The sequence below is a fragment of the Eptatretus burgeri genome, chromosome 8, assembly GCF_056783735.1.
Source record: "Eptatretus burgeri isolate ZD-2024b chromosome 8, Ebu_testis_v1, whole genome shotgun sequence".
In the NCBI taxonomy this organism is placed as follows: Eukaryota; Metazoa; Chordata; class Myxini; order Myxiniformes; family Myxinidae; genus Eptatretus; species Eptatretus burgeri.
In genome coordinates this window covers 99,372,727-99,387,203 of record NC_140968.1, presented here as the reverse complement: position 1 = coordinate 99,387,203, position 14,477 = coordinate 99,372,727, and the positions used below count along the sequence as shown (strand labels likewise).

The following is a 14,477-nucleotide window of genomic DNA, read 5'->3' as shown; positions in this document are numbered from 1 at the left end:
ATCAAATTTTGTGACTCGATAATGTTGTGATAACTGGCACCATTTTCCCAAATAAGATGATACATAGGCACCCATGGACCATCCATTCAGTGTATTCATACTGGTTCTTCCACGAGTCTCGACTACGTAGACAAAAAAATCTGAAAAAGTTGTGGATGGATCATGACAAAACTTGGATGAGTTGGGTAGGTGACAAGAACAAGCTGATGAGATTTTGGTTGAGGTCCAGATCAGATGTAAAATGTTACGGTTGGTGCAAACACAGTACATCACCCATCCATCCATCCATTGGGAGCATACTCTGTGCAGAGCGTTGGTGCTGCTGAAGCAGTCTCCTTGGCTATTGGGCACAATCCTGGACAGGTCCCCACTCCGACACAGGATACCAGCAAGCTGGCACTCATTTTGCCGACCTCAGTAGGATGACAGGCAGAGTCAACCCCACCTGGTATTAATTCAACAGCTGAGTGGGATTTCAACTCAGGATCCTAGGATTCGAAGTCCATACACGACCCTAACCATTCAGACATCACCCAAAGAACACCATCCCTACTGTGAAGCATGGTGGTGTGAGCATCATGCTATGGGGATGTTTCTCATCAGCAGCGCACTTGTCAGAATAGAAGTGAAAATGGATGAGCAAAATACAAAAACATCTGAGAGGAAAACCTGCTGCCCTCTACAAGAAAGCTGAAATTGGAAGGAAGTTCACCTTTCAGCATGACCACGACCCGAAGCACACAGCCAAACCTACACTGGAGTGGCTCAGGAACAAAAAGATAAATGTCCTTGGTTGGTCCAGTCAGAGCCCCAATCTAAATCCAATCGAAAATCTGTGGTATGACTTGAAGATTGCTGTCCATCAACGCTCCACTTGCAGCTTGACTGAGCTTGAACAGTTTTGTACAGAAAAATGAGCAAATATTGCCCAATCAAGGTGTGGTAGAGACCTTTCCCAACAGACTCACAGCTATAATTGCTGTCAAAGATGCTTCCATCCAAGAATTAACTCAGGGGGTGAACACTTATCCAACCAAGATATTCTAGTTTTGTGTTTTTAATTCGTTTTCTGAAATTTGTGGATGTATGCATTTATGTATACTGTATACTTATGTATGTATATGTATTATAGCTGAGATGTAATTGTTTAAATAAATTTAAATAATGTTGAACATTCAGCCATTTCAACAAGTGGTGGGAATATTGGGTATAACGGGAGTATATGGTAATTTAACTTCCTCATGACAAGCAACATAAGGGGAAGAAAAATTAAAAATGAGAACATGTAAGGGGTTAAAAGGGAATTGTGCAACCCAAGAATATATGGGGTTTCGTTGTCAAAGGGGGGGGGGGGTTGCAAGTGATAAATTTCCATTAATTTTGCATGCAGAACATGTCGATGGTTTGTGTAGAATTGTTTCACCCAAATATACAAATATATGTGTTGTGATTCCGATGTGCTACCTGTTTGGTTAATTGGTATTCCTGCTGCAGGCTACCTTTCCCAAGACCAAGCCTAAGTTTCAAGAGGCAAGACCACTAAACAACAGACACTCCGCTATACAATATGATCGGATATTGACTTTTCCGAGATGGGACCGAGGCCTGGTTAATAGACGAGTGATGACCAAACAGTCCTTGGAACCTCTCAAAGTCAGTCAGCAGAAAGAAACAAAGAAAGGTGAAAAACTTCTCATATTTTTTTTGATTTACAGTAACTGCTGAATGTTGTTTTTTTTTTTTTAATACCTTGTCGAGGCTCATATGAGAGCGAACACACAATGCACAGCAAGGGGGGCATGAGACGAGGGGGGGCGGGAGAGGGAAGGACAACACAGTGGGGAACAGACATTAGGAGATCTGTGGAAGGGAGAGGGATGGGGTGGGGAACATGGGGAATACAAGATGGACATTACAGGGACTTTCAGGAAGGAAAGCAGGGAATATGAAGGAGGTGGGTTTGGGGTGGATTAATGGGGGTTGAAAAGATCGAAGATTTGGATGGGGGACGACAAGAGGTGGTGGTGAACAGCTGTTTTGAAGGCCTGGAAAGAAGAATGGCATTGAAGAGAGTGAGGGAGTTTATTCCTAAGGTAGGGAAAAAAGAGGAATGAAAGATTGAAGGTGAGCAATGATTCGTGATTTTGGTAGTTTTACCAGAAGGGGGTTGCTGGCGGACCTTGAGCGCCCTGTGGAAATATAGTGGGGACATATCGCAGACAGAGCAGGGGAGGTGAGACCGGAGAGGAGATGTTAGAAGACAGAAAGACCACCGACCTTCCTGCGGTGAGAGAGTGCGAGGCCCAAAGACTCGGACTCATCGTGGGAGATACCAATGATCCCAAATGCCTTGGTTTTCACAGCATGAAGCCGAGAAAGGTGAGAGGCAGGAGCACCAGCGCTGAGAGGAGAGCAGTACTCTATCAGGCTGCAGACGAAAGCTTTGTTTGTGGTCAGGAGCTCAGGTGGGCCGAGGAAGGACTTTGCACGATGGAGGATTCCCACTCGGCGACTGGCTTTGGAGGCGAGGTTGGAAATGTGGCTTTCCCAGGAAATATCATGGCAGATCATGAGATCCAGAAGCTTGAATAAAAGGACTTCTTCCAGAATATTGTTAAGAAAGTAGATGGGGGGGGGTTCAAATGGTCCTTTCGGAGAGACACAGTGAGAGTGTGAGATTTGTCCGGATTGAAAGACATGTTCCACGTATTGGACCAGTTTGTGATTTTTATCCAGATCTGCAGTGAGCGAAGAAGCTGCTGCTTGCCTATCTGAGGGATGACAGATGGTACAGCAGAGGGTGGAGTCATCAGCAAAGAGATAAAGAGGATTTTCCAAAGAGTCGGAGAGATCATTGATGAAAACCAAAAAAAGAACATGGCCCAGAAGTACTTAATTTGCAAATTCATTGAGTTAAAGGTTCCATTTTCATGGTTTACATAATTTTTGTTCATTGTCATAATCTTGTGCTTGTCACAAGCACACATCCATCCATCCATCCATTAGGACCATACTCTGTACAGAGCATTGGTGCTGCTGAAGCAGTCTCCTGTGCTATTGGGCACAATCCTGGACAGGTCACCACTCCGACGCAGGAGACTCAAATAGCTCAATCATCCCAGGAAGATGGTACTCATTTTGCTGACCTCAGAAGGATGACAGGCAGAGTCAACCCCACCTGGTTTTAATTCATTGGCTGAGCAGGATTTGACTCAGGACCCTGGCATCCCAAGCCCACCACCCTAAACATTAAGCCAACACAAAGCATACCTCCACACAAGCTCTTCAAAAGCCATTTCCACATCAGAAAAAATGATGTTGGACAACTTGTTTTCAGCTTGTAAATGCCCGGCAGGATGGTGTAAACTCTCCTCTCAGCTGTCTCGCCTGGGGTTGAATCCCGACCCAGCTATAAACTGTTATCCCCATTTTTCACAGGCAGGGTGATTCATCAATGTGTGCGCTGTCCCTCGGATGGACGTTAAACGGGTGTCTCGTCTGCCAGCATTAGTTGGTGGACGTTAGAGATCCCATGGTGTCTTTTGTGAAGAGTAGGTGAGCCCAAACCAATTACAAATTAATGCCTTAACGGACAGAGGGCATTGTATCTGTTGCACATCCATGCTCTCAGCCAACATTGCTACTAATGAAAAAAGAAGAAGCATGTAAATGAATAAGATACAACATAGTTAGGATGCTGAATGAGTAGAGATTGCTCATGGTCCATGTTCCTCCATCTGTTTTTTTTGCTTGACATGAAGTGCAATTTACTTTGTGTTCATCTTTTGCAGAGCTCTCTTTCTCTCGACTGTTTTGATAATTTATCGTTTTTAGATGATGTTTCTCCAAAGTCCAAAGATTATCTGCAACGGAAAATTTAAATCTTTCAATCGATTTAATTATTCATCTTGATTCTCCCAGGCTTTCCACCTTGGTTCACATCTTCTTTAGCTTGTGTGAGGGAGAGGAAGGAAGTCCTCCCAGGTCCCAAAGTATCTCGCCCTTTTTGTTGTTTTCACTCGGATCACATTTTGAGGACCAAGCTTGTGTTGTTTTTCACAAATCCTTTTGTTCTCCTGTCTTTGTTCCAACGGCTCTTTTAAGGATTGTCATTGAACCCTCCGATTGTTGTTTGTTCCAGCATTTCCTGATGTTGCTCGCACAATCTCAGTGAGGTTTTGTTTTATCTTTACAGTTGTTCTGACGATTACCGGTACAACGTAAGCATTGCTCAGATTCCATGTTTTATTGACTCCTTGACTTCCATGTTCTCTTGGCTCCTCAACTTCTATGATTCAATGCTTTCTTGACTGTTCAACATCCACATTGTCTTGACGCCTCAAGTTCCAAGTTTTCTCCACTTCTCAACTTCCAGGTTCTACAGATTCTTCAACTTCCAAGTTCTCGAGACTCCTCATCTTCCACATTCTCTAAACGCGTCAAATTCTGTGATTCAATGCCTTCTTGGCTCCTCAGCTGCCATGTTCTCTCGACTCCTCGGCTTCCAAATTAACTTGACTTCATTTTTCAGATAGTGAAGGCACTGGGTAATTTTTCTGATTCCCACAATCTTTTGACCAATCACTGGGTATTATAACAATGCATTGTTTTTTTTTATGTTCAGACTTGACGGGATGGTCACATCGTATGTGAGCACAATGTCCTCCTTGCCATTGATTGCCCTTAGTTCATGTTGCCATGACTTTTCTGGGGCCTTGATGTTTGAGCTTTTGCAGAGAAGTCATTGGATCACTCTGCATATATCCATTGGGATCATACTCTGTACAGAGCGTTGGTGTTGCCGAAGCAGTCTCCTTGGATATTGGGCACAATCCTGGATGAGTCACCACTCTGACACATGGTTGTGCCTTTTTGTGTGTAGTTGTTCTGACATCAGTTTTTTTTACATCTCGAGAAATGATTTTTTTTTTTTTTACATCTCGAGAAGTGATGGTGCTTCCTGTTTCAACGTTACAGAAGCTGCACGTGTCCGATTGAATTAGTCCTGCCATCTACTTAAATCCTTTGTTGTTGTGTCTCTGACCTTGAGCATTTATTATTTCTGGTTAGCTCCTCCACCGAAGGTTGATGCAGGTTTTGTTTTCATCCCCGTTTGATTGTTTCTCTGTCTGTGAGCAGGATATCTCGATAAGTTATGTACCGATTTGGACAAAACTTGGTGAACACGTTGGGTGTGTGACATGGACAAATTGATTATATTTCGGTGAAGAACCAAATCCGGATGCTCAATTTTTAAATTTCCGAAGTGATTCTTCACCCTTGAGAGATTGTGTCAAATATGATACATAGCATGATATTTCAAAAAATGGTGGACAGATTATCGCAAAACTTGGGGGATGATTTGGGTCGGTGACAAGAATAAGCCGTTTAAATCTTGGTTCAGGTTTGGATGCTGATCCGGCCTACCAGTGGGAATCGGTGGGAAACAAAATGTAAAGTGTTCAACCTGGTGAAGCCCGAGTGCTGTTCTTGTTTCCCAAGTTCTGCCCTGTGTTCTGAAATAAATGCTGCATTTTAACTCTTTGCAGATAAAAACACAAACAGTCCCCCAAATTGTTCACATCCTTCCTCACACAAAAGGGATTGTGGGGACCTCATTCAGAAATTTTCAAATTTGGATGCAGCACATGGTTGCAAGTCGCATCATTTGCTCGAGATTTGGCTGCTGCTGATGCATTGCCTCCTGTAGGTTGGAGAACTAATTTGAAATGTGTTCAGGATGCCGGTGATAACTCACCAACTTTTCCGAAGGGCACAGTTGGGATCTTTTGCGTCCACCGACTAATGCTGGCAGATGGGACGTCCAGTTTTATGTCCATCCGAGGGACGGCACACACATTCATGAATCGACCTGCTTGTTTGCTGTCCAGTCTGGGTTTGATTCCCTACCCGACGATACACTCCGACCCCGATGCTTTGCAGGCAGCACATTGCATCTCAGACGGAGTGCACCATCCATGGGATGCGACATCTACCTGAGCACACACTTGCCAGCTTTATCTTGTTGACTTGTTGACATGAAAGACCCCATTGTGTCTGGAATTAAAGATAAGTATTTTGTTGGCAGGTGCTCTCGGCCAAGTAGCGAACCAACTCATCCACCAAGTTGTGTCATTTCTCGTCCACAACTTTTTCAAATATGCAATGCAGTATATCATTTTTGGTCCCATCTCTCAGTGGTGAAGAAGAACTTCAAAAAAATTCTCAGATCCAGATCTTCACCATAATCAAATCAAATTGATTCTTCCTCGTCCATCAAGTTTCGCCAGAATGCGTCCACAACTTTTTGAGATATCCTGTTCACTTCATGATATTTCAAAAGGTTCAAGATTAAGAATGCCAAAATTAGGTGGATGAGTTGGATAGGTGACAAGAACAAGCTGATTCGATTTTGTATCAGGTCCCGATGCAGATCCGGACGATCATTGAGATACAAATCGTAAGTTGTTCAGCCTGGCAGAGGCATTCCTTCCACCGTGTGCCGTTCTAGTTTGACTAGTAGTGCTCAGGTTCAATTCTTCACTTTTGAAGGTTTCCAAAATGGATCCTTCTGGATTTTTTCCCCACCAAATCTCTCTGTCAGGTCAGGCGAGGTATGGCAGCATGTGCCAGAGCAGCATGTCGCTGTGTCCACTTTCTGCCATTCCGCCATCCCACCACCTACGTCTGGCCACTCCCCAGGCAGATGCCTGACCCCTCCCTATCTCCTTGAGATGCTGATCAACCTGCTGCAAACATGAGGTACGTGGTCGGCTCATTGACCTCCTCCACTCATGAGGCTCCCTCGCTAAGAGAATCTGGTGAGCAGGATCAGCATCAGGAAAACGAGCCACGTCCATACAGCCGCAGCTGACACTCACGGACCATGCAGGGACCAAATCTCATTTGAGTCTCTCTCAGCAACCGCTCGTTGGACACAAAATCCGACCAGCGATAGCCAAAGATTCTCCGGAGACCTGATACCAATGGCATTAAGTCTCCATCTCAGATCCCTGCTCAGAGTCCAAGTCTCACATCCATAGAGCAAGACTGGAAGCACCAAGGACCTGAAGACTCGGACTTTCGTCCTCCCGCACAGGTACCAACAGCACCACACCCCTTGATCCATTGAATCCATGACTCTCCAGACCCCACCCAGACATGTATTGACCTCTGGCTCACAGACAGCAGAAACATGAATATCACTGCCAAGGTAAGTGAATCTCTCCGTGACCTGAGCATCCTCAACACAAACAGGTGCAGACAAGATAGCAGCATCCAACATGTAAATGAAAGCCTGGATCTTAGTTTTGACCCAAGAAACCTGGAACTCCAGCGGCTTTGACTCCTCATTTAGCACCTTGAGGGCCCCTTAAAGGATATCTCGAGTCTTTGCAAAGATGACTGCATCATCTGCGAAATCATGGTCAGAGATCTTGACATTCCCAAACGATGCACCACAGCTTGATCTCTCTGACATCCTCCCCAGAATCCAGTCCAAAAAAGTGCTGAAAAGTGGGGGGGGGGCAGTACACAGCCCTGATGAACTCCAGTAACAACTGGAAATAAGTCAGAGATGGTATCACTACATCTCACAGAACTCTCAGTACCAGAGTAGTTCAGACATCAGATTGATCAGTTTTGGTGGCACGCCACGAAGACCAAGAATCCTTCAGAGGGCATCCCGATTCACTGAATCAAACGCTTTACAGACATCAACATAGGGGGCAAGAAGCCCCTGCCGAAACGCTCGTCTGCGTACGGTGAGGACCCGAAGAGCAAGGACACACTCAATCGTTGACCTCTGGTGTAAAGCCTGACTGCTGTGGATGCTTGTGCTCAAGCAGATGGTGGCGAACCCTATCAATAATTATCCGAGCAAAGACCTTGCCCGGCACTGAGAGCAGCGTCACCCCTCGGTAGTTGTTGCAGTCTTGGCGATCACCCTTCCTTTCCAGAGAGGGACAACAAAGCCCCTCTTCCAGTCAGTTGGGATGATGCCTGTGTTCAAGGCAGAGCACAGAACTGCATGCAATGGCATGAGTGCAGCATTTCCACCAGCCTTGAGAAGTTCAACATGGATGCCACAGATCTCAGGAGCTTTACACCATTTCAACCGGTTCACCACAGCCCGTGTGTCCACAAATGAAGGTGGACCACTGTTGATTGGAGGTTAGCAATAGCAATAGGGATTGTAACACCGCTGACATCCAACTCAACAGCTGGTGGATCAGCCTGATACAGCTGCTTAAATTTACCGTCCCAGCGGGCCTTCACTTCGGACTCCTCTGTCAAGAGCCTACCACCTTCTGCTCTAACTGCAGGACACCGAGGGACGGGTTAGGTGGAACACAACGCGCGAATTCCCCTGTAAGCAGGACGCAAATCACTTGACCACATGTGTTGCTCTACCCCCTCACAGATTCCTCACACATAGGCCTCCTTGTCCACCCTTGGTGCACGTACAGTTTCATGCCTCAGCCCCCTGAACAGCTCAGCTCTGCCATTCAGCCTGGCCTTACGACTCTGATCAATGGTATCCACTATCCCTTGAGAGACAAAATTCTTCTTCGCCCTACGGTGAGTTTCAATACATCTACCGGCAACATCAAGGACGGTTTTGTTGAAGGGACTCCACAACTCTTTAGGATCCCCCAAAGCACCCACACCCCAGCAAATCTCCACTCAGCTTGTTTGCAAACTCCTCAGCTATCCTCTCATCCATGAGCTTGCCAACATCCAGCCTGGGCTGGGATGGTACCATTCTTTTGGACTTAAGCTGCAACTTCAGAGTTGCTACAACAAGCCGGTGGTCAATATTGAGGCACTGAGCACTCTGGTGGACCCTGCAGTTCTGGATCATCCTCCAATGACCATCACGAGCACGTGGTCAATCTCCTTTGCCACACCACCAGCGTTGGGATTCCAAGTCCAGCGATGAGCTTGTGGGTGCTGAAACCATGAGCCACCCACCCTACATTCATGACTTATTGCAAAGTCAAGGAACTTTGTGCTATTCAGGTTCACAGTTCCAGACCCATGGGGACCAACACACATCTCATAACCATCCCTATCAGTTCTATTTGATGCATTGAAATCCCCCAAGTCTGGAAGAGTATCTCGCCTGGGGCACTGATCGACCACAGACTCGAACGTGGCATAGAATGCGTCCATCACGGTGCGATCACTCGCCTCAGTTGGAGCATATACAGAGACCCAAGGAGTGACGAATCCTTAGTCTCATAATACGCTCGTTGACCGGTGTTACCTCAATTATCATTGGAGTCAGCTTATTGGATCCAGCTGCAGCAACTCCTTGGGCATGGTAACCATCAGAGCGACCAGACCAATTGTAGGTGTTACCACCCGCCATGATCTTGCCGCAATCCGGTCTCCGAACCTCAGAGAGTGCTGCAATACCGATGTCCAAATGCTTGAGCTCAGATAACATGAACGGTGATCATCCTCTTTTCGGGATAGGACATTCCAGGCACCCACCCGAATGGACCGCCTCAGGTTAACCCAAGGAGACTGCCTTCTGCTGGACAACTCCTCAGCACGACCCTGACACACACACTACCACAATCTGACCCAGGAGGGTTACCCCTTGGTTTTCCGACTATCATCAAAGATTGGGGGTCCTGAAGGCTTTTCACATATACTGTCATCTGGTGAACTGCTGTCAGCAGCTGCACATCTGTTACTCCCATGGACTGGGTTTTCAGATTTCTTTACGTTTTGCGGAGTGAAGGGTTTTACGGTGGCCAGAGTGCAAATCCTGCCACCAACCTCCTAAAAAAAAAAGAAGTAACCCAACTGCAGGAGGACGTCTGCAGACATGATTGAGCACGAGATATGGATGGCAGTTGGCCACTGGTGGACTCACTTAGGGAAAAGTTGACGTAAATATGCAATGGTGTGCTCTTGGGCAGTTATCCTTCGAATGTGCTGATTTATCCACGAATAAATAAATGGATTATATAAATGGATTATATAAATGGATTATATAATTATATAAATCTGGATTATATAAATCCACGACCAATGAAGTACAGCTTATCTCAGAGTGTTCATCTCAAGTGTAATAAATGTCTCCAGGTTTTGGAGTCTGGCAACTGCATCATTTGTGTCCTTGTGAGATGCAGCTGTGGTCAGTCCATGTTTTACGACGGAAATTTTAGTCAGTAACTGCTGGTGAATACTGTCAGTTTGCATGCGTGCGTCAAGAAGTATCTGTTCATGAAGTATCTGACCTGAAACAAATCTCTGATCTCTGTGACATCTTCAGTGGCCGCGTCTTTGTCATAATCAATGTACATTAACGTAATCCTGAGCAGTCAATTCATTGACATCGGGCATCTGATCTACATGTTCAGGCATCTCGGCACCATGAATGTTCCATCACATTCACACAGTGCCACAGTTGGTGCTGAGAGCAGGTTCAGCAAGGAAACTTGTTTGGAAGCCATATTTCATCGCATAGTTGCCAGTCCAATTAGTCCGACAGGATGGTGCGGAGGTTACTTCTTCTGCCGAGGTGCGGAGGTCCGACATGAAGTAAGTGCACTTACTTCTAAGCCGTCCTGTGTGGATTTGATCGCCGACCCAGCTACAAACTTCTCGGGCAGGGCAGAGATGGTACAACAACACAACATAACAAAGCAAATTAACAATAAAACAAATTATCCCTCCTTTCAATTAAGTTATATTTTCCAACCAATCTACAATTCCGATTTATTTATTTATTTGTTTTCAGTGGGGGTAGGAGTGGCACAGGTAGTTTTGAAGAATTTGCCATCTACCGCTGCTGCCTTGTACTGCTTGCTTTCTTGTGTGTTTATTCCTCACAATTATCAGTATCGAGGATATTTACAGGAAACTGAATTATTCCAAATTATCTCCACAGGCCTTGATATTCGATAGCAACAACTGTACTTTTTATGATTATTGTTACGATTTGGGAGAGTTTGGTGAAAGCAAGACATCTCTTCATCCATTCCACAGGGAATGGATACATTGAAGACAAAGAATTGGAGAATTTTTTCAGAGACCTGGAAATTTCTCGGCATGGGGTAGGTGTCGTTGTGACGGAAACAATAAACCGTTTGATCCTTCGGTCCAACAGGATGGTGTCGATCTTAGTCTTGAGTTCGACTCCCGACCCGACAATAAACTATTGGATTGGTACTTTGCATGGATATCTAATCTAATTCTGAATTGAAGAAATATTTGAACTGACATTTAGTGTTCCTTTAATCTTTGTTTTGGCATACTGCCTCGAGTGGAGTGGTCATTTTTCAATTAATCAGAGGTAACTGTTTATTTCGCTCATTTGCACACATCATCACTGGATCGCAACAACACGGAGCTGTGCGTTCTGCAATTGTCGCACACATGGCTGATATTGAGCCATTCATACTTTCCACTGGTGTGTCCAGTGTTGAAGCCGACATTAGAGCTTGTCGTATGGACAAGGCAGGTACTTGGGGTACAGAAAACGAAATTCTTACTCAAGCACATTTGCTGAACACCAGTGCCAACAATGTGCACAACAGTGAGAGTATGGATTGGATGAGGTACTCCCCTATGCATGTTGATAAAAAATTTGCCTGATAATGTCACGCAGATGTTGTATGTTATTTGACATGTTATATGACCGTGTTATATGACCATGTGATATAGCAGTCACTCTTTTAAGGTCAACATAGGCCAAAGGTCAACACAGGCCAATTTTCATCCGATTGACTTGAAATTTGAAGAGAATTTGCATTTCAGGTGACTGAATTCAACCATCGACTATTCTTGAGGTCATCATCAGCCAGAATTTCTAAAATTATCAATTTTAATCCAATTGACTTGAAGTTTGAAGAGGATTTTCACATTTGGTCATTGAGTTTAAGTAACCAATTAATTTTGAGGTCAACCTCGGCTGAAAGGTCAACATAGGCCAGAATTTATAAAATTGGCAATTTTCATCTGATTGACTTGAAATTTGAACAGGATTTTCAGATCAGCTCACTGAATTCAACCATCAAATATTTTTGAGGTCAACATAAGCCAAAAGGTCGACATGGGCCAAATTTCTGAAATCCTCAATTTTCATCCGATTGACTTGAAATTTGAACAGAATTTTCATAAAAATGACCATCATGTGTCACGTGGTCTGGCAGCCATATTAGATACAATGGAAAATCTTTGAAAATCTTCATAGGAGGAACCGCTTAACCGATCAATGCAAAATTTAACTAATTAATCAACCGTCCATGGGAAATATGGTTTGATAAAGATGACGTCATCGGTCACACAGTCTGGTCGTCGGTCATATTGGATCAAAGAAAAGAAAAAAAAACCTTAAATAAACAAAAGAGTTAGCTCACACCAAGTCCTTCTCAAGACTGCGCGCGGTGTTAATGTATTCTATTAATACCATCTAGTTCTTTGAGAAATGAGCAATAAGACAGAGCTGCAAGATACATTCAGAGTTACATAAGACACACAGGAAGACATGCAGTACTTGACATTGCTGTCTAAGATCTCTTGGCGCTTTTGCTCCAACATTGGGCATCCTCTGAGTACCATACCATTCTGTTATTCAACATGATGAAAAAAATACAGAAACAAGTGAATAAAATTTTTTTATGCTAAATTAAAGAAAGCAATGTGGGGATGACAAACGAGTCTAAGAAAAGGTTTTAAACAAGATAGGAATGATGTTGGTTTCGAGAGGAGCTAACAGTGTTGCTGTCACATAACAATCCTTCTTTACTAACATCACTGCTTCCTTTACACTTCATCAATTAATGCTTCAAGCTGCTACAAACACTCCACTGGTTACAACAGTACTTAATTACTCTTGTCGTGTAACCACATACTGAGATGCTGTAAATTAGCACCACAACTACAATGTTAATACCAGTACATAAACATCAACGTCGAACAAACTGCATGCACATCTCTAATAACAGCATTCTATAATTTATCTGCATTTGTGATCGATTTGTCTCACTTTATAAAAAAAAAAGTATGAAAGACAACTGAAATTGTATAGGAGCTTCTTATACTTATGCTGAAATGAAATATAGGAGCTTCTAATACTTTTAGCAAGACAGTAGTCTGGAGGCAGTGATGTAGGGATTGTGAATTGATGGCAAAACTGTTAGCTCCTCTCGAAACCAACATCATCCCTATCTTGTTTAAAACCTTTTTTAGACTGTAGTTTGTCATCCCTGCATTGCTTTTTTATTCAGCAAAAATATTTTTATTCACTTGTTTATATATTAGGTTATATTTTATATATATATATATATATATATATATATATATATATATATATATATATATATATATATATATATATATATATATATATATATATATATATATATATATATATAGATATATATATATATATATATATATATATATATATATATATATATATATATATATATATTGTTACGGATTTCAGAATCCAGTCTGGTGAATGCATCCACACATCCAGGTCCTCAGACAGTTATTTCCTTAAATGCATGTTCAGATTAGCCCCATCCCCCATGTCTAATGGGATCTTAAATGTGATGCGTTGAGAAGGGTAAAGGATAGATCCCCTCTCTTATGGGAAGCTTTTTTCTTTACGACAGACACGTTTACACACATTTCTTTCACGAGCTCTGAAGCCCGCCCTCCATTCTTCTTCAGCAACAATCTTTCGTGAGATCCAATGCCCACCTTTTTTGAGAGCGCACGGGTCATCATGGTAACCCTGCGCCAGTGGGCCGGGGTGAGCTTGGGGCGGACTGCACCAGCGGAGACGGCCTGGAGATATAAAATGAACTGGAGGTACGTTCTGTGGGGGAAAAAGTGGAAAAAAGAAAAAGCGAAAGGAGAGAGGAAAAAGCAAAGGGCGAGAGAGGTGAAAAGAAAGTGGGGCGAAAGAAAGCCAGGGAGGGAGAAGAGAACGAGAAGTAAGCTTGAGAAGCAAGCAAGAAGTGGGTGTCTGACCAGTGCCAACAACGAAACAATTCATCCGTCCCTGTGCTTCGGCAAGCGAGCGTGTGGTGCGCGTGTAGGTGTCTGACCAGCGCCAACAACGAGACAATTTGTCCTTCCCTGTGCTTGGGCAAGCGAGCGTGTGGTGCGCGTGTGGGTGTGAGCAGTGCCGCCAACAAGTGAGGCACGGGTCGGTCACCAACAACACCAGGGTCTAAACCAGCGACAGACGATCCTGGTGCCCTCCAGACGTCGACTGGTGTTCAAGGCTGTTCGCGAGAGGGTGCACGGCGGGGCTGGGTGCTGGCGACGGACGTGACACGCACGCACACATTTCAGGACGTTTTCACTTCACGGATGACTTTCTGGTGAGCGAGACAATTGTTGCCCCCCCCCTCCCACTCCCCCTGAATGATCTGTTGGGTACCCATGTCTGTGTTTAGCTGTAAATCAACCCCCGATAAGCATCTGCTCATTGTCTCTTTCTT

General features: G+C 44.1%; 1 protein-coding gene across 9 annotated transcripts in view; it reads left to right on the top strand.

Annotated features, from left to right (window-relative positions):
• Positions 1-14,477, top strand: part of LOC147022374 (uncharacterized) — a 151,951-nt gene that overhangs the window by 19,842 nt on the left and 117,632 nt on the right. For all 9 annotated transcript variants that reach the window (XR_015061207.1, XR_015061208.1, XM_085893231.1 and 6 more), the window contains 2 exons: positions 1,495-1,681; positions 11,005-11,072. Coding sequence is in view for 7 of the 9 variants with exons in the window: in XM_085893231.1 (XP_085749357.1) it covers positions 1,495-1,681; positions 11,005-11,072 (255 nt within the window). In the remaining 2 variants the exon portion in view is untranslated. The remainder of the gene's footprint in view (positions 1-1,494; positions 1,682-11,004; positions 11,073-14,477) is intronic.